We start from the raw sequence: 27,626 nt of genomic DNA, 5'->3' as shown, positions 1-27,626 counted from the left end.
TATTGTTATGAGATGACTTCTCAAGGAAAAAGATGCTTTGAGCCAAATGGTCATTTGTCTTCAATGGGGTGCATGGAAGACTTCAAATACAAAAAGAGCCCTAAAGATTAGGGGTATGATCTTGGATGAACGTTGGTGGGTTTGTGTGCAATATGTATTGGATATCACTGAGCCCATCATGAGTATGGTTCGCTTTGTGGATATAGATACACCTTGCTAGGGAGATGTGTATGATGGCATGGACACCATGGTTGAGAATGTAAACATTCTATAAAGTGATCCTACAAAATGTCAAGCCTTATGCAATAACGTGGAAGCAATAATTATACATCGTTGGTAGATAAGATAAGATAAGATAAGATAACGATATTAATGTCCAACAAAAGACCAAAAAGAGGTCTATGGGACTGAAAGATTATAATAGTTAGGCTAACACTAGTAGGAGCACACAAAGATGTTCGAAAATAAACAAATACAACCAAAGCAATAGCAACCAACAAGGAACAAAGAGACTGTTAAGAGTCATTCTTGGGCGAGAAGAAATCAGTCACTGAATGATACACAGGCCGATGTGTAGAGGCATTGGATTGTCTCTGCCTACTCACCGAAGAGTGTCGCTGGTGCAAATATACAGAACGGGATCTGACACATCTGGAAAGCCCAGAAGAATGAATAGAGCTGGAAGGCCATTTTACACCTCGCAAAGGAGATAATGGTATAAAAAAGGTAGTGATGCGCTGAGTAGACGAGTGCCAGTGAGGAAGCAATCACTGGATTGTGTTATCGCAGAGCATGGTGGCCTCACGAAGATAAAGTGCAAGGCATCTCTGATCATAGTAATTGAAAAAGTCATAGAGAGAAAAGCACTCCCGGAACAGATAGAATAATCTCGCTTTGATCTCATAGTAAATAGGGCATCGAAAAAGGAATTGAGCATCATTCTCCACTTCCCCTAAAGTACGGAGCATAGAAATCCGATCCCCACTAACAATATGACTATCAGTTTGAGCTTGAAGACGGTGGGAACCAACTATGAAAGAACCTAAAGAGATTCGTAGGGCACGAGATGACCTGCGTGAAAGGTAGCTAGGACAGACAATGATCCCTTCAGAAATCTCCAAAAATTGCTCCACATAAAAAGACATCCCCAGGCTTAACCCGCTAGGAGGGTTAACCCAAGTAGCGGTAATGTAGCATCTATAGATATCAAGATGAACATGCTCATTCAACTCCTGCCATGAGGGGAGAAGATGAGCAGGAGCATCCAAAGAGAACTGAAAAGGGGGGAGACACTCAATGTCAATCCCAATTGAACACAGTAAGGAAGAAACTTGTGCATACCAACGTCATGCACGAGAACCAGACTCAACATTCACAATAGAAACAAAAGAACAATAAGCTAAGTAGGAGTAGCGGTTCCGGCCCCCAGTAGAATCCGCAAACCCACGAAGACGATGAAGGAACCAAACCAAATAGAAAATGGCCGTGAGTCTGAAAGGATGAGCACCAAACTCTGCAAAAATGATATTGTGAGGAGTGAATCTATGACATCTGATGATGCGCCTCAAGAATAGAGTCTGAACCCTCTCAATCAAGGCCCAATCAGAGCTAAGAAGAGAAGGGCCCTAGACCACAGACCCATAAAGAACAGTCGGCCGCACAAGAGCATCTAAGAGAGAGAGCTTAGATGGGGTATATTGGAAGTGATCCCTGAAACACTGTTTCTAGAGCAAAGCAAGAGAACCCATACCCTTATTAACTACCTCCTTGCATATGCTTTATCTCCGGGATATTATAGCGAGGCTATAATTTCTATGCTAGATAGAATTGCACCATATGCTGATTAAAAGGTTGCTAATGGGTGCCCGAAAGCTTTTGCAAGAATCTTCGAATATGATGAGATGCATGAAAAGGTGAGGATAAAGTTTGGCTTATTTTCTTCCAGAGCAAGGCTTACTCTATTTGCAATTAAGGACTAAATAAAATGGGAGCAATCACATGGTGGTACATGTATGGTCAACCATACAAGCATCTACAATGTCTTGCAATTAAAATCCTCTCACAAGTAAGTTTTGATTTGCTTCCTTCTACTGGAAGTGAATCTATTTCTTCTTTTCATACAACTAGTAGCATTGGACAGTTGGCATTGTCACATTTTCAAAGAGGTCAGTTGTGGATTGCGGGGGAGCAGATTGATGCTTCCACATATAATTTCTACTATACTGAGTCATTCATGGAGAATTTTCTTGAGAGCTCAGATTTGCGGGAGGTTTCATACAACATATCTAAGGGTGCTCTCATTCGGGGCTCTTGTGCTATTCGACGATTGGTGAGGAAGATTGTAGAGACCTTGGCTACAATGCTTCCCAATAGGGATTTTGTGGTTGGGCTTACTGAGGGGGTTGCCTAGGATCTTGCCCGACCAATAGTTTAGAGTTAGAGATTGGAGCCATCTTCTGATTTCCAGTTTGATGATGATGAGCCCTTGACAAAAATTGGGAGTTTTTATCGGCATTACACTGCAAGGAGTGCTCATCACTTTTCTTTTGACCCACAGGTGGAGGACTTGGTTTTCAATGTTATGGAAGGTGATAAAAGTTTTGGTATTCATTACACCTGTAGAGGGCGTACTTCTTCGCCAATGGAGGGAGATTCTGAGATACAAGGTATTGTGAAACAGTTGGATGTACTAATGAATGAGATGAATCAAAATCACAAATGGATGCCCCAATTGATTTCAAAGCCAAGATTTGAGCAAAGAATGATATTACTTTTTCTAAGAGCGAAAGGTGATGATATAGTTGCGCTTTCAGATTTACGGGACATTTCTTATGAGACATTGCATGAGTTGGGCACAATTGAGGTGGAATGTGATGAGGATTTATGTCAGGTTAAGTTAGATGATGTAGTTGTTGGCATGAGTTCCCCGAATAATCTATTTGATGGCGATGCAACAATAGTGGGAGTAGGAGCATGTGATGATACTGTCATATTAGCAGCCACTTGTGTGTCGGTTGAGCCATCCAATAAGGAGTTTAGCGGTATGCAAGTGATAATATATTTGTGCTCTGATGAGAGTATGCTTTTTATTGTTGATGAGGTGAGCGATGTAGTGACAGAGTCATGTTATATTATCGATCAACAAAGTGTTGATGTTCACTTCATGAATAGGCCTACGTTTGACATGGATGCAACATTTTCTTATGACAATCCGTTTTTTGAGGTTGATGTTGATCACTCAATTGAGTGGAGTTGAGCTCAGTTTTCACCATCTGTAAAGATTCAGTTTTGTGTTGCGACAGTTAGTAATGTTCCTGTGTCCACAAATTTTGATGTGGCTACACCTATGGTTGACACAGTTGGCATGAGTGCATATGGTTCTCCTATTGCTATGTCTCTTCAAGGGATTGTCGATCAAGATTCTAGTCCAGTTTATATTATATGGGTGTGGGGGAATTCTTCTAGTGATATTCTAACTCCTACATCATTAGCACAAGTTTTGAGTGCTATATTGCAGGTTATGTTGTTGGTCTTGATGATGTTAGTGGTATGCAGTTGGTTCAATGTTAATAGGGGTGTCACGTACTACATTTGGTATCCAACTAGAGGTTGGAGTTCACTGTGATTGTTGGATTGCTTGAGGGCAAGCAATCTCAGGAAGGGAGGACTGTAATGTCCCCATTTGTTGCCAACATCACAATTTTAGGTATTAGCCTAGTATTGGATCCTTATAGGCTAATGAGGATGGTTAGAGGGTCTTCTAAGGATTGATTCATCTCCAACATTCAACGATTTATGGATTTGGCCTTTGTTCGATATCATTTGGACTCCATTTTCCATACTTACTATGTATAGTAAGTCAAGAGTAATAGAGATGGACCCTTTCTATTTTTAGAAAGTGTATTTGGTCACATGGGGAATTATGAGGAGAGAATCCTATTTTAGACGACATGGCAATCGGACAAGTATTTCAAGAGATATTAAAATTCAAGTGACTTAAGTGATTTATTTAAATATTTTAATGTTATTATAAAGTTATAAGGTAAGTGACTAAAAGACGAAATTGGCTTTTAATCCCACATTGCCTAGTTGCTTTTGTCTTCCATCATATCGAGGTTATAAAAGCATGGAGCTACATTGGGATTGACACCACGAATATATGTTATTTTGCAAATCCTAAAGGTTGCTTAAATGTGACTGGATATTTCTTAAGGACGAAACCCCTTAAGGAAATTAGTGAGGCTGGACGCAATCCTAGTACTCACATTTCACTTCATAGTTGAGAGTTGAATTGATTCATTTGGTTTACAGGAAGTTTGAGTCCCCATAGTAGATAGAAGTAGTAGAGATTCGATGGTAGTACCAGTTATTGGTAACGTACAGGCAGCAGGAGGAGGCAGATTAGAGTGCAGATGGTAGAAAGGTTGATAGTTTACACAGTCGAATTGCAGTAATAGCTCAGTCTTTGGAATTTCAAACAGTTGGGCTGATTAACAACCCAACGTGACCAACCTTAACACCAAAATCCGACAGCAAGTTGGGAGTAAGAGTGGGAGCTGAACGCAAAAGGGAGAAGTGAGCACGTGATTCTATAAGGCAGCATTGGGTTATCCCCACTGCAACAGTGCAAATGTAGCATCCTCCCTTCACATAGTTTGCATCCTCTCTGGTATAGCAGGTATTGGGGGTTAGTGAGTAATGTGGCATCCGTGTGAAGAAGTATCGACAGTGGCTGGATGAACAGCAGGAAGCAAGGATAATTCTCAACTCGCAGTACCAACATTTCAGGTCCACATACACCACTCTAGGATCCTTATGTTGTAATTCATCTCGGCATTTTAGGACTGTCATTTTATGATAGTTAAGAAGTATCTCATTTAAAACTCACATCTCAGTTAGGTTTTGCTATCAGTTCTTATATTAGAAGTATACATATGAATGAAATAGTATTGTCCTTCTTGTGCCACCATTTGTATAAATTATCTTGGACATTTGCATATCATTTGTTTGGTCAGTATACCATCGGTTTTAAGTGCCAGCTGGAAAATCACAGTGATATCAGAACATTCATTTTGGGCTTACACACAAACTGTTCGTAAAAATGTCACTAGATGAGTTCTGAATTTTCTACAGTTCCAAGGGTTGGGATATTACAGTCTAGAACATGAATATTTGTGCCTATGAAGTTTTAATTTGAAGCTTGAACTTTTTAATTGACATGAAATATCTTGAATCTTGATCAATGGTGAAGTATCATACGATACTATCAAATTACATATGTTTTTATATTTCTAAGTTTCTAACCAAGTTTTTGTATTTATAAGTTTTTAAAATTCTATGCATATATCTGTGTGTGTGTGTGTGTGTGTGTGTGTACACGTTTCCAAACGCATTCGTACCCAAAAAAACTAAAAAAATCCCACATCTGCTTCCGATTCCACATCTGAATTGGCAACTTAGGTATTAGTGTGTGCCTTACTTTTCCCATTCTACATTAAGTGGTTTCTCAGTGATGTTATGTTCTCCAGCTAATGAAGCTCAACTTTTCTAGAAGTTTGCCAGTCCTATAATTCAAAATTCTCTCCACAGTGAGCAGTTTTATATAACAGCTTCATCTTGAACAGAAGGTTGGACTAAAAAGAGATGTTACAGACCATTGAAGTGTCTAGATACTTATTTTTCTTTGAGTATATTGCAACCAAAAGTACTGTAATTTTTTTTCATTGCACAGGAACTGAAAATATGAGAAATTTTGATCTCTGTCATCATGGTTGTTTGGTTCTTCTTCTAAACTTATGAAGAACCAAGGATTGCATTAAATAGAGAGCATATCAACAAGGTGTTTATAAATTTCAACTTGATTGAATTGCATTTCTAACTTCAAGATATGCTCAAATTGCACTTTCCTAAAATATTGCAAGTTTGACTGAGCACCGGATATGCTAAACTTTGAGTTAAATGTTCAAGTCATGATTTTCAATAAAACATAAATTTGTGAGTGTGGAAAAGCATAATATCAAGGGCCTCTGCTGCATCACTTGGCTGTTGAAATATGTTATGTCATCTCATAAGAATCTAATTCACGAATGGCATAAGAATCTCTTAGTCAATGCTACTCAGTGGCATCACTATGTATATACTGTTAATAGATTCTAAAAAATTGTTTGTGGCCTCGTACAGATAGCCAAGGGAGAGTGGGAAGTGATTGGGAAATAAGCAGTTTTAATGTCAACCAATTAACAAATTTCAAGAAAGTTTCACTAATGACACTTACTATATTGTATTTTACAAAGTTTGTTGCAAATAGTTGTGGCAATAAGAATTGCTTTCATTTGTTGGCTGAATAGCCTTGCTTCTCAAGAAAACACTAATGTTTATTATACTATTTTCAGTGAATTGAAGTGAAATGTGGGTTTTAAATAGAAGATATTGACTATCGGTTGTTTGTTAATATCCCTATGAGCTGTATGATCAAAGGATGAGTTGCTTCATGGTTGAATAATTTTGTAAGGAATAAATTCTCATTGTAACTCGATGGGCGATTGTTTCCTCACCCATACACAGGGAACTTATTAATTTTGCCTATCTATTTCTGTTTTCAGGACAAATGCGATGCCTTGCTGCATTGGCCCGATGGGAAGAACTGAGCAACCTTTGTAAAGAGTTTTGGACTCCCGCAAACCCAGCTGCTAGATTGGAAATGGCCCCAATGGTATATACTTGTTTTTTTAATTTCAAAAACTTGTGTAATTTCAGACCCACTTATGATGCCTGCGTAGATTCCATAGAGCCACAAGGAATTATAAACTATTCTTTTTTCTTTGTCGTGATATTATTATTTTCTTGTTTGATTGATGTGATTGTTGTAGGCTGCTAATGCTGCGTGGAACATGGGAGAATGGGACCAGATGGCAGAGTATGTTTCTCCTCTAGATGATGGGGATGAGACAAAACTTCGAATGCTAGGAAATACTGGTGGCAGTGGTGATGGTAGTAGTAATGGAGCATTCTTCAGAGCAGTTCTCTTTGTTCATCGTGGAAAGGTTTATTTACTTTTGTTTTAATATCATTTGGAGTGTGAACAGCATTATCAACGCTTAACATTTCATTTGTTGTAATGCACTAATATGGTGACATTTACAGTATGGTGAAGCACGGGAATATGTGGAGCGTGCGAGGAAGTGTTTAGCTACAGAACTTGCTGCTTTGGTATTTCACAATATCTTTGTGTTCCAATCGAACTTTTGTGGTTATATATAACTATGAAACATTCATGGCTGATATCTGAAAAACGTCGTTGTCACTAGGAAAATCACATGGTCTATTTTCTTGAGATAAATCAGCATAGCTAATATCTATATATGTAGTGAAGTAATAGTAGATATAATCCAGTATAAAGGTTCACTTGAACACATGTATTTGGTCTCATGAGCAATAGAAGTTACAAAGTTTGTCAAAATGAAGGTACGGTAAATATCTTTGTTGCATGGGTAATCGTACCCATACCCCTGGAAAGCATACCGGGTATTGGTACATTTTCCATGTACTAGGTGCTTAGTGGAGAGGATCATAGCTAAGGACCTTGATTAAGATTTCTGATTTTTGTTTGAATATCAGCTTGCTGTTTATCAAGCTTAATTCAATACGTGATCAGTTTGAAACTTTGATATAAATATGGATTAACAATTAACTTTATCACTGTTCAAGTCAGAAGTTTATCGTTTGCAATGCCATTGTTATATGATTTATGATCTTCTTGTTCATGTTTAAGTTTTCCTTCTCTGTTATGCATCTAAACATTTAGCATATATTATCAGTGTTACCCTGGGTTTCCTGGACGGGGAGACAGGGTTCTACCACGACAATTGTTTTTGCAAAAATTAAGGATGGGTGGGAGGGATAAAGCATGACAACATATAAGGAAATTTGCAAATGTACATGACATTCATACGAAATTATGGATAACATGTCATTAAAATGTCACAGAACCTTAGCATGCAAGTTTACAACATTTCTTTGTTTCAAAAATTCAAAGCTCAATATGCATTGAAAATTCAGAAATCGGAATTCATTGTTAGTATCATAAAGGCACGTGATAAAAGAGAAAATGTAAATGAGTACAAAACCAAAATGCCCAAAGGCTTAGTACTACCGTATAGTTTCATGTACAATATAAAAATCAAAATACATAAAAAGTAAACAAAGCAGGCTGCTGCTCCAATTCCAATTCAGCCAACTCTACATCAAAATCAGAGTCATCTCCATCATGGCAAGCAGGAAGACGGGCATGTTAGCCGACTGGATGGTTCCGGCGGTATTTTGTATCCTGTAGCTGACAGTCCGGCGATGTTTCTGTAGCCGACGGTCCGGCGGTGTTTCTGTAGCCGACGGTCCGGCGATGTTTCCGTAGCCGACGGTCCGGCGGTGTTTCTGTATTCTGTAGCCGACGGTCCGGCGGTGTTTCGGTATTCCGTAGCCGACGGTCCGATGGTAAATAGTTTGTAACGGATAGAATAATTGTGGCTGACGGACTCCTTCGGGAAGGTTCGGCAGTAGTATTTATATCCCGTCTGGGATCATTGTAAATCATTCATCTACTATTGCGAATATAATTCTGCTATTCTACTATTATTGTCTGTATGTGTTGACTTCTTTACCTGTACGGTAAACATTTGGCACCGTTGCCTTATGAATCTGGAAGGTGGGAGGAATGAAGATTAATGCCAAATCAGCTTAACAAGGATCGGAATAAGGCGAAGGGAAAAGATGGAATCCGTATTGCGCAAGAGAATTTAATTCTAGCACAGCAAGCCGAACGCCGACGAAGATTTTAGAGGATTGCCGACAGAAACCAAAGTGCGAAGGAATTATTGGAGACTCGGCAGCGGGTGGAATTGGTGGAAGAAGCACGGGAGGAGTTCTTGAACTTGTGTTCGCCAAGGGAGGAAAACTCTGACGGAAGAGCATCGACTTGCACGACTCGTAGTGCCGACGGAGCACGAGCGTGGAGTGATCTCTTCGTCCAGGATAGACTTCCGCGGGAAACAATTTCAGAGGATCCTTCTTCTTCACCAAGGTTCGCAGCTGTCGACACCTCCGGTGCGGGAGTGCAAACCACCGGTGTGAGAATTCAGACTGCCGGTGCGGGAGTGCAGACCGCCGATGTGGGAGTTCAGACCGCTGCTGTGGGAGTGCAGACCGCTGGTGCAGGAGTGCAGACCTCCGGTGTGACAGTGCAGACCTCTAGTGTGGTGATGGCGGGACCTAAAGAAAAGTTGCCGAAATTCGAAGGCGATGGTACAGCCGACCCCCTCCGACATTGTAAGACATGTGAGACGATCTGGCGGGCAAATGGAATCACAGATGCCGACGAATGGGCCAGGCAATTTTCGGCAACCCTACGGGGTGTCGCGATTGATTGGTTTTCGGATATGGATCCGCAGAAGCTAGATACATGGGATAACATTAAAAAGGAGTTCTTGGCGGAATTTAAACTTTTGCGGGATGATAATGAAATCGTAGCGGAAATTTTCAATACCAAGCAGGGGAAGCACGAAACTGTCCGCGTCTATGCCAGGAGATTAAAAGACTTAGTAAACAAAATGGAAAGCAAGCCAGCAGACGAATTGTAGAAAAGATGGTTTGTTGACGGCCTACGCTCGAAGTTGCGGAGGAAAATGAAAATTGTGCCACCATCATCATATGTGGACGCGTATAACAGAGCACTGGACCTTGAAAGTGAGCAGAAGACAAAGAAGAAGAAAACTAGCTCCTCTGATTCGGATGACGACGAGCCTGACGGAGATGATAGTAGTGACAACGAAGGTAGTAGCAAAAAGGTTCGTGCCTTACAGAAGGATATGGTTCGAATGATGAAGGAGTTTAAAAACATGCAGAAGGAGCCAAAAGGTAGTGAACTGTGGTGCACGGAATGTAAGACCGACGGTCATACTAAAGGATCGTGTCCGAAGAACCAATTCTGTGACATCTGTCAAATCATGGGCCATTCGAAAAAGGACTGTCCCTTTAACATGAAGACTAGAGGATCTCTGCAGGTGTTTCTCACACAGGAGGCTTCCCCGTCGGGTAGTAGCGGAAACACGAATACCGCCGGTGCTACATCCGAAGGATACAGGAATAATAACAGAGGGCAAAATAATAACAATAATAACAATAATAATGGGAGCCGAAGTCGAACTCAGTATGATGCAAATGGACGGCCGATCGTTCAATGTCGAGCGTGTAATTTGTGGGGTCATTTTGCGCGAGATTGTATAGTGGCAAACACACCGAAATTATTATGCAGATGGTGCGGACCCGGCGATCACGAAGATTCCAAGTGTCCAAAGGCTGGAGTAAATTTGATCACTGTCGGCACGGATGTAGAGGAGGTTCTGGCAATTACACGGAGGCAAGCGGAGGAAAAGAGAAAAGTGGGGGAAGTGCAGGCGGACATTGCAAAGGCATCGTCGGCAGAAACATCTCAGTTGAAGGACATCACCGACACCTTGGCAAAGAACTTCGCAGAACAAAGCATTGTACGACAGATCTTACAAATGGAGATACCGGTCAAGATAAGTGACCTTCTCACAATGCCCCAGTTACGGACGACTATTTTGAATCATACACCGTTTTCGAAAGCACCGGAGGACACAGGAAGGAATAGTAGGGAAGTGATGACAACAAACCCAATGCTGCTGGCACTCACCTCCGGACGGCATCTGGCGATCGTTGAGATGGGGATTTTGGAATTGTTTTGACAGAGACAATTGTTGACGGAGGGTCCGGCGTGAATGTCTTACCGGAGGATACTTGGAAGAAGTTGGGAAAGTCGACAAATGTCTTACCGGAGGATACTTGGAAGAAGTTGGGAAAGTCGACGCTGTGGGCACCTGCATTTCAGTTGCTCACGGCAGACCAACATGGAATCAAACCGTTGGGAATTCTGAAAGCGCAACCGGTAACAATTGGTACGCAACCATTTTTATTGGATTTTGTGGTCATTCCATTAAAAAGAAAAGGCTATGATGCTATTCTAGGACGGGATTGGTTGGTGCAAGCAAAAGTAAAACATGATTGAAAACGCAATACCCTATCAATGGAGCGCGGAGGCAAAAGATTCATAATTGACCTACACACGCAAATGGTTGGCGAGGAGGCAGCATTGTCAGATTCTGACAGTGAAGGCGAGAGTGATGATGAAGGAAAGAGGAGAATGGAACCGGATGAAGGAGTATTGGGACTTGACGGAGGATCGAATGATGACGACCTAGGCTCGGTGAATGGCCTTTACCACTGGCAGATAGAAGACTACGAACTCTTTTCGAGTTGTAATATGCTAAGGGTCGACGAAGATGAGAAAAAGGAGGAAAACGAATGTCCGGAGGAATGCAGGGAAGTGGAAGAAGGAAAAGCTGCCATGGTTGAAGCTGAGGGAAAGAACATATAGTCTGAACACAGAAAAACGAAAAATCCCATTCTCCGGTACATGGTGAATGGACCACGTGGAAGGAAAAGGTTACACCGCAGCATAAATTTAGTGGAAGGGCACCGACAACAAAGAAATAATCCAGTTGCGCGACGACCGCAGGCACAGTGAGCGACGGGGTTGGCACAGAACAAATGTAAGGCGTACGACAGTCAAAATGAAATCAAAGTGGAAAAGCTTAAGGGCAGTTGGGTTGGACCATATCAGATTCGGAAGGTCGGTGACAATGGAGCGATTAGATTATCAACTCTGGACAGGCAGAAGGTACCTCCGGCAATCAACAGATCCAAATTCAAAATATATGGTATTAGGAAGACTCCATCGCTGTCACAAGATGGCCAGCTGACTCCGTTGTCGTTGCAGAATGGCGATGCTTGGAGGCAAAATGGAGGTACCTCTGTTATTTGATTTCTTTTAAGAGGAAGGAAAAAAAAAAAAAAAAAAAAAAAAATTGGAATTTTTTTGAAAAAGCGCCGCGGACAGAAGGGCTCGTGGGCTGAAAAGTCCCGCGGGCAGCTGCTGTCCGCGGGCAGAAAAAGAGGGGCCGCGGATAGACAGACCTGCGGGCTGAAAAGTCCCGCAGGCAACTATTGTCCGTGGGCAGACAAGCCCCGCGGGCAGACAAAGCCCCGCGGGCAGGGAACCGGAGGTCCTCGCAAACAGTCTGTCTGTGGGTTATTAAAAGCCCCGTGGGCAGATGTCCGCGGGCTTAACATTTTATAAACCCTCGCTCAGTTAGCCGCGGGTAGAAAAAAAAAAGACCCGCGGGTAGAAAAAGAAAGACTGCGGGTGAAGACGGAAAAGCCGCGCAGAGAACAGAAAGGCCGTGGGGAGAACAGGAAGGCCACGAGCGACGAAGTTGGGGTTGCGTCTGGCGGAGTTTTTTAAATTGCCGCGAAGTGGTTTCTGGCGGAACTTTGCCGTTGTCCAACCAGAGGGTTGCTGTTGCGGGTCATTGCCATGGGAAAAATTGATCTATAGCAGTGGTGCAGGTTTCAATTCATGATTTTCCTTATGCTCATCCGTGGAGGCTGTTTTCATCTCTTGCTGATTGTAAGCATGGTAGCAAACATTATTTTCCGGCGGAGAGTGTGCTTGTAATGAACGGAAGATACTTATTTACCAAAAAAAAAAAAACGACGACAGAATCAAGTTGTTTAGAATGAGTGACAAATGATGCCAAAGGAAAAGGGACGCATTTGTGGTTGCCAGAAAGAGTGCAGAATCGACAGAAAATGACAAAAATGGTGTGATCCGTGCATTTCTGTGTGAGTTGCGAAGTGTTAAATTGGTCTTGGCGGTCCCCCGGGGGCGTTGCCCCTTGGACCCCCAATCATGGCGGATATCAGTCGTGGGAGTTTGACCAGTTGAGAAGAGTTGAAGTTGCTGCAGGCATGGACTTTCTGTGTACCAGAGGCAGTGGGAGCAGGTGTTGGCTGTAAGGCTGTCTTGGTGGATGCATAGAGAGCTCGGGAGGAGCTGATCATCCAGTTGGAGGCAGTGCAGCGACACTTGGCTTAGGGTACCGAGGAATTGAAAACAGAGAAAGCAGCACAGGTGGCTATCAAGGTCAGCTTGAGGAGACAGTATTGTGTTAGCAGAGGCTAAAGATGTAACGGGATGAATGTGGAAGTGATGTGACAGAAGCAGATTTCTCTTGTTGTAGTCACTCTGTTAATGTATTTTGTTTGTTAATTTGTCTCAGATATTTTGTCAGTCGTTAGGAGACGACTTTTCTTTTTGGGGGGGATGGTGTTAGCCGACTGGATGGTTCCGGCGGTATTTTGTATCCTGTAGCCGACGGTCCGGCGATGTTTCTGTAGCCGACGGTCCTGCAGTGTTTCTGTAGCCGACGGTCTGGCGATGTTTCTGTAGCCGACGGTTCGACGGTGTTTCTGTATTCTGTAGCCCGACGGTCCGGCGGTGTTTCGGTATTCCGTAGCCGACGGTCCGATGGTAAATAGTTTGTAACGGATAGAATAATTGTGGCCGACGGACTCCTTCGGGAAGGTTTGGCAGTAGTATTTATATCCCGTTTGGGATCATTGTAAATCATTCATCTACTATTGCGAATATAATTCTGCTATTCTGCTATTATTGTCTGTATGTGTTGACTTCTTTACCTGTACGGTAAACAGGGCATCCTCATCTAATGGAACCCCAGCCAATCCTGGTCATGTCTCCTCATCAACCTGGGTCCCATCTTTAGGATCAACATCTCACTGTATTGCAAGAGTCTGCCTATACTCTGGAGTTTGACTATCCTGAAGTCTAAGAGCACAATGCACAGCTAGTAGCTTCTCCACACATCTAGAGGTAAGTCTATTCATTTTGAGCAAGTGGATAAAGCTATATGTAGATCAATTCCTCGCTGCAGTAGAGGAACTAGCAACTTGTGCTAGCAGGCAAGTGGAAAGCACCTTCAACTGTGGTATGAACTAGCCATTGGGGGCTTGTAGGAAGGAGGAGCCCACAAACCAACCCCCTTCAAGCTAAAATAAATTAAATAAACTAATTTATTTTTGACTTTTTTGCTTGTATAGAATTGGGGATAGACAATCATCCCTCGTATGGTTGGGGAATGATTTGTTAGAAATGGGGATTACAGGGGGGGGGGGGCGTGAATCAGTAATCTACAAACTTTAGTAGCCAACTGTATATGATTTCTTACTTTAAACCATACATAACAAAGTAATGAATTAATGTTGAACAATAACAGTCACCATGCACAAAGATAACTCACAACACCATATTTTGTTAACTAGGGAAGCCCTGGCCAAGGGAAAACCCCGGTAGGGATGATACCCACTAGATAATATACTAATATATAAGTTCCTTGCTAGAGGATGGACCCTGTTAGGGGTCAATGAGCAAATTCAGTATAAGGAGTCCTTGTTAGGAGACTTTGAATCCCTGTTAGGAGATTCCAACCCTTTTAGGAGTTGTGCTAAGCTTGTTAGGAGTTGTAGTACAGTAGATGCAAGATGAGTCCACTGCCCAAACATGCACTTCCAATTACAAGAAGAGCTCATTGCCCAAACAAGGAATTAAACTTCTGGAATAAGAGTACTTTAACTTCTTCCTCAATTGATCTCTGATCTTCAGCTCGATCTCGGATTACAAAATAACTTATACAAAACTTCACATATGTTGCTTTCACAAAAGTTCGCATACAATTGCTCAACATAACTTCTTCAAGATAGCACAATAGCACAATTGAATTTGCAAGATGTCCTTTGCATAAATACCATGCCTTTACACAAATTGCTGCTAGGTCGGCTAGGACCATAATACACTTTTCCAACTTAGAGTAAACATCTAGGATGTTGGCCCTAATTGGACACGTAATTATTTTGTGAACAAAATAATCCTTTCCTTCAATTCCACTGTCCTGTTTCATTAAAACACGAATATCTTTGTTCCGTACAGTCTGTACTGACTTCCGAGGTTATACATGTCATCATCAACATGTATACAATCTCCATCTAATTTCCCTAGTCATAATATGACATCAGCAACAAGTTATAAACAAAACAATACACTGTTGTATACCAAATTCATACTTAGACAATTTTCTGAGTATCAAAAGTTAAGTTTCTTTATTTTTGAGGTTTCCTGTGAGCATGTACATCATGTGTTGCCATAAATGACAACAATTTCATATTTTCATTAGCTTGTTGTCAACAATCTCCCCCTTTGGCATTGATGGCAACAAAATAGGGAAAATTGGCTAAGTATCAAAAACTTAACAAAAAAAAAAAAAGAATAATACAGTAATATTACATCTATTACAATTTTTCCATCTTTTTATATGCTTCCTCTTACAATATACTTTACAATCCTTTTTACCTAATTAACAAGTTTCTTTTGTATCTCTCCCCTTTACAATTTTCTTAAGTACTCCCCCTTTGACATCAATGAGAAAGGTCAAAATGTCAAAACTGTTCAAAAACTGTCAGAAATGTTGTCCTTCCTTAAGCTGATAGAATCTTCATGCAATCATCAAAATTTGCCTTAAGATTATCCATACCTTTAGTCCATGTCTCCTTGGTAAATTTGGCTTGAGGTGAGAATTGCACATAAGGCATATGATGCAATCTCAACTGCATTAAGGTTTGAATACCAAAAGTTAGAATAAGTGTCCTTGGCCTTGACACATTCCTTTAACTGTTTCTCAACAAAAGATACTCTCAGAGCAATAGACACTCTGAAATCCGATATTCTCTTCAAAATTTGTTCCTTCCGAAGTTCCAATTTTCTGATATCATTGTGAATATTGGCCACTTGTCCTTCAAAATCATCAATCTTACAAGATGGATGCTGTAATTGGTTGGATAGAGCCTCTAGCTCACTTATCTTTCCTCCAATTTAACTGTCAATGTCTTTAGTCAGTTTATGAGATAGAATACACTTAATGTACAATATCTTACCATCCTGTTGACACTTCCGAAGTTCCTTGATACAAGTATCAAGACTTATCAAATCATTCTTAATATTTTAACAGATTGTACTAAACAAGTTAGCATCATGTGAAATTTGTGCCTTTGCTTTTGCAATATTTAACAAATTGGTAAATTCTTCATCAAATGACTTTAGCACTGCCTGCGCCCTTTGTTCTGGATCTGCTTCTGTGTTCTGAATTTCCAAAGTAATATGTAGTTTGTCAGTAACCTCCATCAAGGTTTTTGTAGACTCTTTATTGTTCTATTCGTCTCAATGAGTTTTGGTAGGGATGAGATCAAATCAGTTTGATCATCATCATCAGTTGCTAGGCTAGCAAGTGAAAGCAGAGTATATGAACTAGAAGGTTTAGTGTCATCCTCCCTTTGCTTCTTCTCAGTTGCCTCTTTAATTCTTCTCTCATCTTCTTCTTTCTTTTCTCTTTCCTTTCTCTCCTTTTCTCTCTTCTCTTCCTCTTCCTCTTCTAGTTTCTTCTTCTTGTCTTCCTTTGTTTTCTTTCTTATTTCTTCTTCAGCTACTCTTTTCTTTTCCTCCTCTTCCTTTCTTTTCATCTCATCCTTAAGCAATTTCTGCTTGGCCTCTTCTATTTTCTTCTTCTCTTCTTCTAGTAATCTCGTTTCCTCTTTGATTTGCCTTAGTTTGTCTTCAATAACCTCGATATTAGGTTCATTAAGTTCAGAACCTTCAAATGGATTAGAATCATCAATGTTAATGGTAACATTGATCTGATCTATTTGCATAGTGCCACCGCTTACTGACACTTCCGAGGTTCAGGGTGCTGGTGGAGATGCTGCGTTAGATTCTGTCAACATCTGACTTATTGCTGCTGCAATCTCACTTCTTAATTTGTCTTTCTCGCCCACCATAAAAAAAAATGGTCTCACTTTATTTCTTAGATAAGGTGCAAGATTATTCAATAATCTCTTAATCTTTTCTTTGTCATCTGTCTTGCAAATAGTTGTTAGCATAGACTTCCAAAGTTCTAAATCTTCTTCCCTTGCTAGTGCCTTCTTCTAAATAAGTCTATCATAGACTTTTTGGTTTACTATGCCCCTAATATCCTTCAATTTCAGATTATTTGCTATAATGTATCTCACAGTAGAGATATTACTCTGATCTTTCTCAAAATTGTTATACACATCATAGAATTTGTTCATTTGAAGAAAGTTACCCTCAATAGCAATAGCTGAGTTAATCTTTTCTATCTTCGGCTTCCAGGGTTGTTGAGCTTTTCTTGCTGATTGCTTTGTTACTTTCTTTGCTTGTTTGACTTCTTGTTCTTCTTCTTCATCGCTAGACTCGACAATTGTCAACAATGTCTTTTGTCTTTTGCCTAGTCCAGTGGCTTGTTGCTTGACCCTTTTAGTCTTTGTGGTCACCGCTTCCACTAATCTCTTAGATTTTCTCTTTGGTTCACTAGGTTGCACATCTGATACTGCTGCATACAAAATGCTTTGTTTCGAAGATGTCTCTGCAACAAATATTGACAAGGGTTGCACATTCAGTATACCTTGCTTCATGGTTTGCTTGACCGTGTTGGACTCACTCTCAGTCATACCAACCTCTAATAAAGCTTTCTTCATAATTGATTCTATCTTCTTGTGAGAAGCCTTCTCCAAGGATGCCTGATGAGCTGACTGGGTAATCTCTTCATATGTTCCAAATCTGTATTTTGCTTTATCCTTCTCGGATTTCAACAACAAATCAATATATCCAATTGCAATATCATTACTCAATTCATAATCTAAGGGATCAAGAAATGTTTCCTGAGGTTCTACTACTTGTATATAAGTAAAATCTGTATCAACCATAACACAAATGTCATCTTTGAATCTATCTACATTTGCAGGTGCAATTTTGAATCTCTTTCTCATTTCATTCTAAAATGTCATCATTATTAGGTTTCCACTATTCAATATCTTATCTGTAGGATGTCTTCTACATACTTTCGTGATCTTCTTCATTGTACATCTATCACTGCTCATTATCTCTGTGACTGATAAATATGGAAATCTTTTAAGCACATGAAAGAATATGTGATTAATTAGTGACTAAAATCTAAAGACACTATTCCTAGTCCTCTTGATCTTTTCAAGGTTCTCAAGTAGTTGTATTCTCAGAATTTCACTGAGATTGACTTGTTCCTTCTCTACACATATCTTATAGGCTGCATTGATGAATCCGACTGATAATTCATCAATCTTTGAACTTGCACATACAAAGTAGGCAATAATTATACTCAAGAATCTTACATCATTTTGCTGGATGGTACTGATCACCATAGCCTTTCCATACTGCCTTGGTATAACTTTCAACTTTCTTCTTAACCATTTTCTCACCTATAGGTACACTGCCTTCTTTACTAAGACCAGTTAACTCATGAATAAGGTTGACAGAAATATCAACTATACTATCTTGCATCCATAGTTTCCCATCATGTATTGTGCTTAATATGATTTGTGTCCAGTTCTCTGTAGAAATGATATTTGAACAGGTCTAATTCCTTCAAGTGTTCAAATCCAGGTTTCATAGTCATATCGTGACTGAAAACTAATTCCATATCCTTGTTCATGTATTCACTCCCAATAGATTCAAATTTAATGTTAAGATAACTTCCTATATCTTCCAAATAAACTACATTGTTCGGAGTAATGGATAATGCTGAGTTAGGGTTTCCTTCTATGGGTTTCACAGAAACAAATTTCAACTTAGGTCTGTCTTTGTTCTCAACATTGTGCACTACTGACATATCCATGATTCTATCAAATATGAGCTTTTACCGAATAAATTTGCGGAAAAGCAATAAAATACCTCTTTTCGAAAATAGGGTTTGCTTCGAAATTGCCTTGACATGTCGCTTTTGAGTGATTTCTGCTTCGAATGTATTCGCAATGAAGTGAAAATCAAGTCTGTACTCCATTTATTCCATCAACTTGAACTTGCATTAATTGCGTACTTTGCAAACATGAAAAAGCTATCAATTACATTCAGTAATCAAGTAACTGCTTAAGATCATCTATCCGATCTTCAAATGCTACCTGAGGTTTGCCATAGCCTCCTTTGATCATGACAAAGCTCCACAAAACTTTGCTTTACGAAATTCTTTTTAAAAACATTGTTTTCATCTTTTGCTACAGAATTATCTTTCTCTGTAATAACAATAACTCTTAATTCCTTTGTAACTTGTTTGGATAAGCTCCAAATTACAAGTGAGCTTAGATACCATCTAAAATTAACTTGATACACCTTTTCCCAACTTCGCAACCTCTAATTCGATCTCTAGATGAAGTTACAAATTGTGGTGCTGTGAACAAGCTTAATTCAACTTAATTGAATCAAACTCGACAATTGACTTTGATTCTCTTGTGTCACAATCCTCTAACTTATCATTTGAGATGTCCAATCCTTTTACAAATGCCTCATTGAGTTCTTCACGAAGTTCACTGACCACATTTGTTTATTCCTCATTGTCTCTGTTAGTTCCGGAGTTCCTTTCATGGTTCCTTCTGTCATTTCCAATGTTTCTTCCATCATTCCTTCTATTTCCGAAATTTTTTCCATTGATCATTCTATCTCCAAAGTTTCTATCCATTCTGCAATACTGTGTTGTATGTCCGAAGTTGTTACATAACTGACATACTGGTGTTCTTCTAGGATTCTGCTGATCATTAGGTGCATGATAGTTCCAAGCTATGTGTCTAAAGCTGTTACACTTATAACACACGATCTGTCTTCTATCTTCATAAGGTCTTCCTTCTCTTGATGTTCTTTCATTAGATCTTCTTATATTTGTAGGGTTAGTATTCCTGGACATTCTACTATTCCTTCTATCATTGTCATACTTAGGAACAATCAATTGCTTTATGACCCATACCATGACAATTATGACAATAAAAATCCTTAACATGATCAAATGACTTATTTGTACAATCTCTTTTCATATGACCTATTTCATTACATGAAAAACACCTACCTTTAAATTCATACCTGGTTTCCTTAGGAGATTCCACTTGCTTTGGTTCATCCAAGATTTCAACTTCCTTGTCTTGACCAATTTCTTTGGGCTTATCTGAATATTGACTGGATTCAATCTTATCATTAGTTTTATCTTTTTCTTTCGAATCTAATCTAATCTCATGTTTCTTTGTAGATATGTTAAATAGATAGCCAAGACCAGTCTTATCATAAGTAGGTCTTTGTATTGACATTGAATCATCAAGCTTTTCTCTGCTAGAATAAAGCTTCTCAAATTGTTGCTTGCACTGAGTTTATTCACCTTTCACAGTAGTATTGTATTTATGAAGTTCTTCATGATCTTCTTTCAGTGTTTCAAATTTAGATGTTTTCTTTGCTAGACTTGCTCTTAGATCTGCATTTTCAGTCTTCAAATCAGATTCAACTTTGCTAGGATCATTTCTCAAAGTCAATTTCAAATTCATAATCTTCAATTCATGCTTCAAAATCTTGTATTCTGTTTTCAGCTTTGAATAATCATCATCACCAGTTTCAGATTCAGTAGATTCCGGCTTGGATTTGAGATGTTCAATCTTTTCCTTTAATTGTCCAATGTATACTTTGGAGTCTTCATATTTGTCTTTCAGCTTATCTCTTTCTTTAGTAAGGAGATCAATTTGTTCAAGTGCCTCTTCAAGATTCTTTATCAACTGTTCCATATCTATAGGGATCTTACTCAAGCTGTTAAGCCTCTCAAAGTAACCATGCTCTAATACCAATTGTTAGAAATAAGGATTATTGAGAGGGGGGTGAATCAGCAATCTACAAACTTTAGTCCCCAACTAGATGTTATTTCTTACTTTAAACGATACATAACAAATTAATAAAGTAATGTTGAACAGTAACAGTAACCATGCACAAAAATAATTCATAACACCATATTTTGTTAACTAGGGAAACTTTGGCCAATGGAAAACCATGGTGGGGATGATACCCACTAGATAATATACTGATAGATAAGTTCCTTGTTAGAAGATGGACCCTGTTAAGAGTCAATGAGAAAATTTAGTATAAGGAGTCCCTGTTAGGAGACTTTGAATCCCTGTTAGGAGATTCCAACCTTGTTAGGAGTTGTAGTACAGTAGATGCAAAATGAGCCCATTGCCCAAACATGCACTTCCAATTACAAGAAGAGCTCATTGCCCAAACAAGTAATGAGACTTTTGGAATAATAGTACCCTAACTTCTTTGTAACAACCAGTTTTTCCGGGTCTTAATTACCAATTAACATATTCAAGAAATACAGTTATTACTTCATTTTCATAGGAAGACAGTTAAATTAGTTTTGTTCATATGAAAGAGATTATGGTTAAAATCAGTTAGACAAAACTTCTTAACTAAGAACTTAAAACATCATCAAGGAATTTACTATAAAAATTAAAATCCACATACCATGAAATTCGAAGTCAGAAATTATTGTATAGATGCTTTTGCAATCACCCAGATTAGTCCACAAATACCGCTATAGCAAAATCATATAGCGACTATCATTCAATATTGCTATATCAAAATCAAACTACGATTACTATTAATTACCACTATATAAAATTAGGGTATCACTAACCACTGTATCAGTTAGGGCATCAATTGCCATTGGATCATTTAGGGCTTTAGATACCACTGTATCACTTAGGGCTTCAATTACCACTGGATCATTTAGGGTATTAGATACCGCTGTATCAATTAGGGCTTCAGATACCACGGAATTCAATTAGGACTTTAGATACCACTGTATCATTCATTTTCTTTTGATTGCTTAACTGTGGTAATAACTCAAGATTAGAAGATATGCTCATATTTATCATCCATATAAATGATATAACAATCCATTAGATGAATCTATCTCTCACAACTAAATATAAATAATTGTAACAATGATATAACTCAATTAATCTTAGCTTCATTTTGCATATACATCATAAAAGTAAAAATACTTGTTTTTGGCAAACAATTGAGTGTATAGCTTATCTTTGTCTGTTGTACGTTTGACAACTTGGGGAGAGGTGAAATATTGTTAGGGGCTTAACCGCCCAACCTTGGATCTTAACTTATTCCCCACACAATCTCTAACGAGAAAGGCCCTCCCTACCCAGAATTCGACTTGAAACATTTGTCATCTACCGAGCAATCTTGGTATCTACACCACTCGACTTGACAATAGGAGATTACAATAACATGACCATGCATGAGCTATTAAATGATATTATTCTAGATTTAATGTATCATATCTGACTTTATTTTCTAAATCATTGCAGACTCCATCTCACCTCTTCACCCTTTTCCATGGCTATACAACTGGTAAATCTTAGGTGCTCGGATCTCAGAGCAATCGACTTTGTATGTTGATTTCCAACAAATTCATGAATAACATATATGTTCTAGTGTATCTCAATTTGTGATTTGAAAAGGATATTCTTGAAGATTGCAGAATTTATTGTTTCATTATTTAATTTAATCATATCCGATTTCTCCTCTGCATTCTTGCAGATTCATTCCACTTCTTCACCATTTCATGGCTTCTTTGCCAGTGAATTCCTTGGTGTCTGTAAGATTATGAGCATTCTGTTATTATTTACAACTCTTCACCATTTCATGGCAATCTTTGCCAGTGAATCCTAGGTGTTAGAGAATCTATAAGTATTCTGATCTTTGCTTCAGAATTTATGACAGCGTGGTTATTGATGTTGGTTCATACAATCATTTAAGTTTCTACAACCACCATTCAAATTCATAAATGATGTTTAATCACAAAGATATTCTATGAAGATCATTAATGAACTCTATGTAATGCAAGGAACAACCAACAAGGTATTGTAAATTAATCTTAGTCTAACAATGCATAGCTGGCTACAGTCACATATTCTAATCAGATAAGAAGAAGTTATGAATATGAAAACATATATTGCAGTCCTAGCAATATGTAGCTGACGGCAGTCGGACATACTACTTAGTAAAGGAAGAAACTATGAATTACGAATGCTTATATTGTATTTCTTTCAGCCCTAGCAATGTGTAGCCGACTGCAGTCGGACATATACTCAGAAAAAGAAGGAAATTATTGTTCCTAGCTGGCTGCTATAGAATTGTATTTTAAACTTTGGAAGGAAAATCCATGACCTGAAATATATTCTTTGGAGAACTTGAATCTGATCGGCTCCCTTTTGATTTCCTTCAACATTTATCCTTAGTATTTTAGCCAGAATTACTTGCTTGGCTATGTTGGATTTGCACAATCAGAATAAGGTTTATAACAAAGGTAAATTTCAGATGACTTAATGGCGGATTGCTGACATTTCAAGTCAGATTGCAAAATGTTTTAAATGGTAGATTGAAAGACGTTTTTAATGCATGGTTGCAAGATGTTTTAAAAGCAAGGTCAAGTTGATTAAAGAAACAAAAAGAAATCTGATACATAGTAAGAAGGAAGAAGCTTGGGCACCAGGAAAAAGGTGATCCCGTTTCTCTCTCATGGCTTCCTTAAATGGAGAGCAAACATGACTCCTTGGCTCCCACCGGTTACAAAAAGATTATAAGCCATTCAAATTCCCAAGTGTTTAATTCGATTAAAACAAAAAAAGGGAAAAATAAATACAAGGTTGGAAGATAAAGTTGGAAAGATATAAGACAATTCGAATTGCGAAATATTAAATTGATTTTATCATGTCAAGTGTTAATTGGTTAAAAGCAAGAAATTTAAAATGGAAAGAATAGAGTTGGAAGATTATAATTCGAATATTATAATTCAAATGTTATTATTATAATCTTATATTTATATATGTACATGTAAATATTAATGGGTGACATCACTTTATTAAATTATTATAATATAATGGTGCTATCTCATTTTTTAATTTATATGCACGTATATAAATATATCTATTATAATAATAAGGTGAAAGATCATATTAAATCCTTAGAGGTACGTTATATATTTTAACTCAATTATTTTATGTTTTTCGAATTATTTATTTAAATGGTTCATGTGGGTCCCACAGATGTATCCTGTTTCAAGTTGCTAGGTCCTCAACCCATCAACCCAGTGATGGTGATGCTCTTTGCTTAATTCTTTTCTAACAATGCTTCCACCGCTTCGATGTGTTTCTTGCAAGGAAATTCTCCGTAATTAAATTATATTATCATAATAAATTATTTAATCATAAATAATCATAATGGTTAACCATCTTCTCAATTCCATGAATTCATAATAAATGATCAACTAACTTGTTATCTTCACTTGAAATTATAACGACTAACCATCTTACCATTTCGAAAGATTATGACAAATTTAACTGTTAATTGACTTCATGTGAACCTCAACAGCTATATTTTAAATTAGGTCAAAAATTGGGATGTAACATTCTTCCTCGATTAATCTCTGATCTTCAGCTCGATCTCGGATCATAGAATAGCTTATACAAAACTTCGCATATATTGCTTTCACAAAAGTTCATACACAATTGCTCAACATAACTTCTTCAAGATAGCACAATAGCACAATTGAATTCACAAGATGTCCTTTACATAAATACCATGCCTTTACACAAATTGCGGCTAGGTCGGCTAAGACCATAATACACTTTTCCACCTTAGAGTAAACATCTAGGATGTCAGCCCTAAGTGGACAAGTAATTATTTTGTAAACTAAATAATCCTTTCCTTCAATTCTGCTGTCTTGTTTCATCAAAATGCGAATAGCTTTGTTCCATACACTCCATACCGGCTTTCGAGGTTATACACGTCATCATCAACATGTATACAATCTCCATCTAATTTTGCTAGTCATAATATGACATCAGCATCAAATTATAAACAAAACAATACACTGTTGTATACCAAATTCATACTTAAACAATTTTCTGAGTACCAAAAGCTAAGTATCTTTATTTCCGAGGTTTCCTCTGAGCATGTACATCATGTGTTGCCATAAATGACAACAATTTCATATCTCCATTAGCCAATTGTCAACACGACTATGGCCTCTCTGACCATCCTTGGGACTTCTAGATGTCCCTTTTTTCTTGGTGTCATCTCCAAGTTTCAGGGACATCCCCATTTGATTTGCAAAATGACGGGAGGGTTTGCGGTGGGTTGGGGAGAATGTGCCTTGGCCATCCCCAAGTCCCTGAAATGGGCTTGGTACGGGGATTGGGGAAATAAGATCGGGAATGTTTCTTTGGTAATGTTGATTATTATTACATAGTGTAAATCTGGAGCTGAAAACACTACATAACATCTGCAAACTTTGTCATTATTGTTGCTTTGAAAACCCATTGTCATGATTTGATATTTTCAGATTTTCTAAATTTTTTAAAATTATATTAATTGTTTTTTGATGTACCCAAGTACCCCCCGTCCCTTATTTCGATAAATATGAGACACTATTGCTGATGATGAGCGAGCCTGTGTATGGGACTAAGAGGAAGCCTCAGATTCAGACTTCTTTGGAGCTAAATTAGGGCCCTGACTTTCAGCATCTTGCTCTTTTATGCATTGATATATTCTCCACCCTCATGGAGATCCACCAGAGGAGTGAGGTTGACGGGGTTGAGTTTATGCCCAAGCATCTTCCTACTTCTTATAAGAATTTGCAGTTCGAGGCTGCTAATGTGCTATGAAGATTGTTGTCCTTGTTGAGAGGGAGTCTCATCATCAGTAATCCTTGCTACTTGCTAAAATGAGTATTTTTTTGAAATGGAGAAATATGAGGTGAAAGGCCTATGAGAGATGCTGCTCTTTCCACTCATGGGAGTAGCCATTGTGGATGTCATGTTGAGAGACTCCACTATGATATCATGCTGACTGACTTTGTGATGAGCACTTGTGGACATGTTTCTTTCCACACATGGGAGTAGCTATGGTGGATGACATGTTCAAAGACTCCATGGCAACATCACAGTGAGTGAATCCGTGATGAGTACTTGTGGACATGTTTCTTTCCACAGATGAGAGTAGCCATGGTGGATGTCATGTTGTAGGTGCAAGGTGCATTTATGACGCACCTTTAAAATATTAATGACGAAATGTCATTGATTTTAGTATCCATTGATTGAAGAGACATGACTTTGCTATAAAGGGAAAGGTGTAAGTATTGAGGATGAAAATTTAAGGGAGCATTGAAGGAATTTTAGATCTGGCACACAACAATCTTACATAGACATATAGAATCTTTTATCTGTAACTTGGTATGAGTGATTAGTAGTTTTTGCAATTGATCTGCCTATGTGCATTTATGGATATTGATTTCTAAGTACTTAATACCGTGGCAGAAAAATCCTTTGGGCAAAATATTGACAAACAAAAGTATGAGATTTTTCGAAAAACAAGTAAAAAAGGGATGAAAAAATCGGAATTAAAAAAATAAAAAATGTAATAAATTGTAGGAAAGAGAAAAACTACATACTTGAATTTTGATAGTATAAGATAAATTTATTAATATCAAAATTTGACTTGCTATATCACAATTTGACTTGCTATGGTAAATATCTCCTACTTATCAGAGATTTAAAAAAAACAAAAACTTAAGGATGTTTCCATAGCATATAGATATAGAGAGAAAACACAATAGAGTTTAACCCATGAATTGTAGATAATAGGTTTTTGTTTAACGTCAGTGTTTTGGGATTAAATTGTGTGTATATGTTTAACTTGACTTTTCAATCATACCCATTGATTCTTCCTCAGAAGTTTTCATTGGGTGTGATTCGAAACACGGAGTTAAAAATATACACATGGTTTAATCCCAGAAGACTTGCATTCAATTTCATGGTGTAATATACTGAGCTATTACCTATAGCAGTTATGATGAACTTTATAACGTTTTGATATCAAATTAAGCCAATGTTGATAAGTAATAGTAATTGGTAATTATAACAAATAATTCATAGACTTCTGTAGTGATTCCTGAATTTACTGTACTGTGCAACGTAACACAAATAAAGTGTTCAACTAAGGAATAAAATTGCTGATTGCAGAACATCAATTTGTTTCCCAAAGACTAAGGGACTTCACTTCTTCTCTAAAGAACAGTTCATGACCTTTGATTCAATTACTGTGCCAGATGAGTTTTTTTACTGTAGTGTAATGACCCTCTCTATAAAGGCCACAGAAACCCTCAAACTGGACCTAGGAATTTTGTCAAACACTTGGCATGTAACAGTAACAGCATTCAGAATATGGTAATTTCAGATTTGATACTTTCAGAATATAATCATAGAATTACAATATATATAAAGCCATTGAACTATATTTCAATTACAATGCAATAAATTCTGAAATTTTTTTATTACCAATTCTGGACTGATTATTACAATGACTGTATGATAGCAAATTTACCCAGAAATTGACATATATTTCAGAATGCAAGAACCTGGTTTGAAGAACTATGGAAGAACACCACGTTTTGCTACAGATCGTTGATGAAGACCTCCAACCGCACCCCCAAACTGTCCTTAATTTGCTGCTGCTGCCCAAACTAGCAGGGCTGTACCAGGCCGTACCTGTACGGCTGCTGAAATAAAATAATATTAGGGTTTTGGGACCCCCAAGTGCAAGGAAAATGGGCGCCTAGGGTTAGGTAGTAACCCTGTAAAACCATAAAAAATAACTCCAAGGGGTTGAGGAGATATGAGCAATTATGTGGTTCCGAACCCTGCTTTGCCAATTC

At 38.3% G+C, this 27,626-nt stretch overlaps 1 protein-coding gene across 5 annotated transcripts in view; it reads left to right on the top strand.

Moving 5' to 3' along the window:
• Positions 1-27,626, top strand: part of LOC149575708 (serine/threonine-protein kinase TOR-like) — a 378,229-nt gene that overhangs the window by 200,192 nt on the left and 150,411 nt on the right. For all 5 annotated transcript variants that reach the window (XM_089815479.1, XM_089815475.1, XM_089815477.1 and 2 more), the window contains exons 33-35: positions 6,603-6,712; positions 6,870-7,043; positions 7,144-7,209. In XM_089815479.1, coding sequence (XP_089671605.1) covers positions 6,603-6,712; positions 6,870-7,043; positions 7,144-7,209 — 350 coding nt within the window. The remainder of the gene's footprint in view (positions 1-6,602; positions 6,713-6,869; positions 7,044-7,143; positions 7,210-27,626) is intronic.

The sequence above is a fragment of the Cupressus sempervirens genome, chromosome 2 (genome assembly GCF_028749045.1).
Source record: "Cupressus sempervirens isolate cs-2001-9-10 chromosome 2, ASM2874904v1, whole genome shotgun sequence".
Taxonomy (NCBI): Eukaryota; Viridiplantae; Streptophyta; class Pinopsida; order Cupressales; family Cupressaceae; genus Cupressus; species Cupressus sempervirens.
Note: the sequence above shows the minus strand (reverse complement) of the source record. Positions and strands in the feature narration are given on the sequence as shown.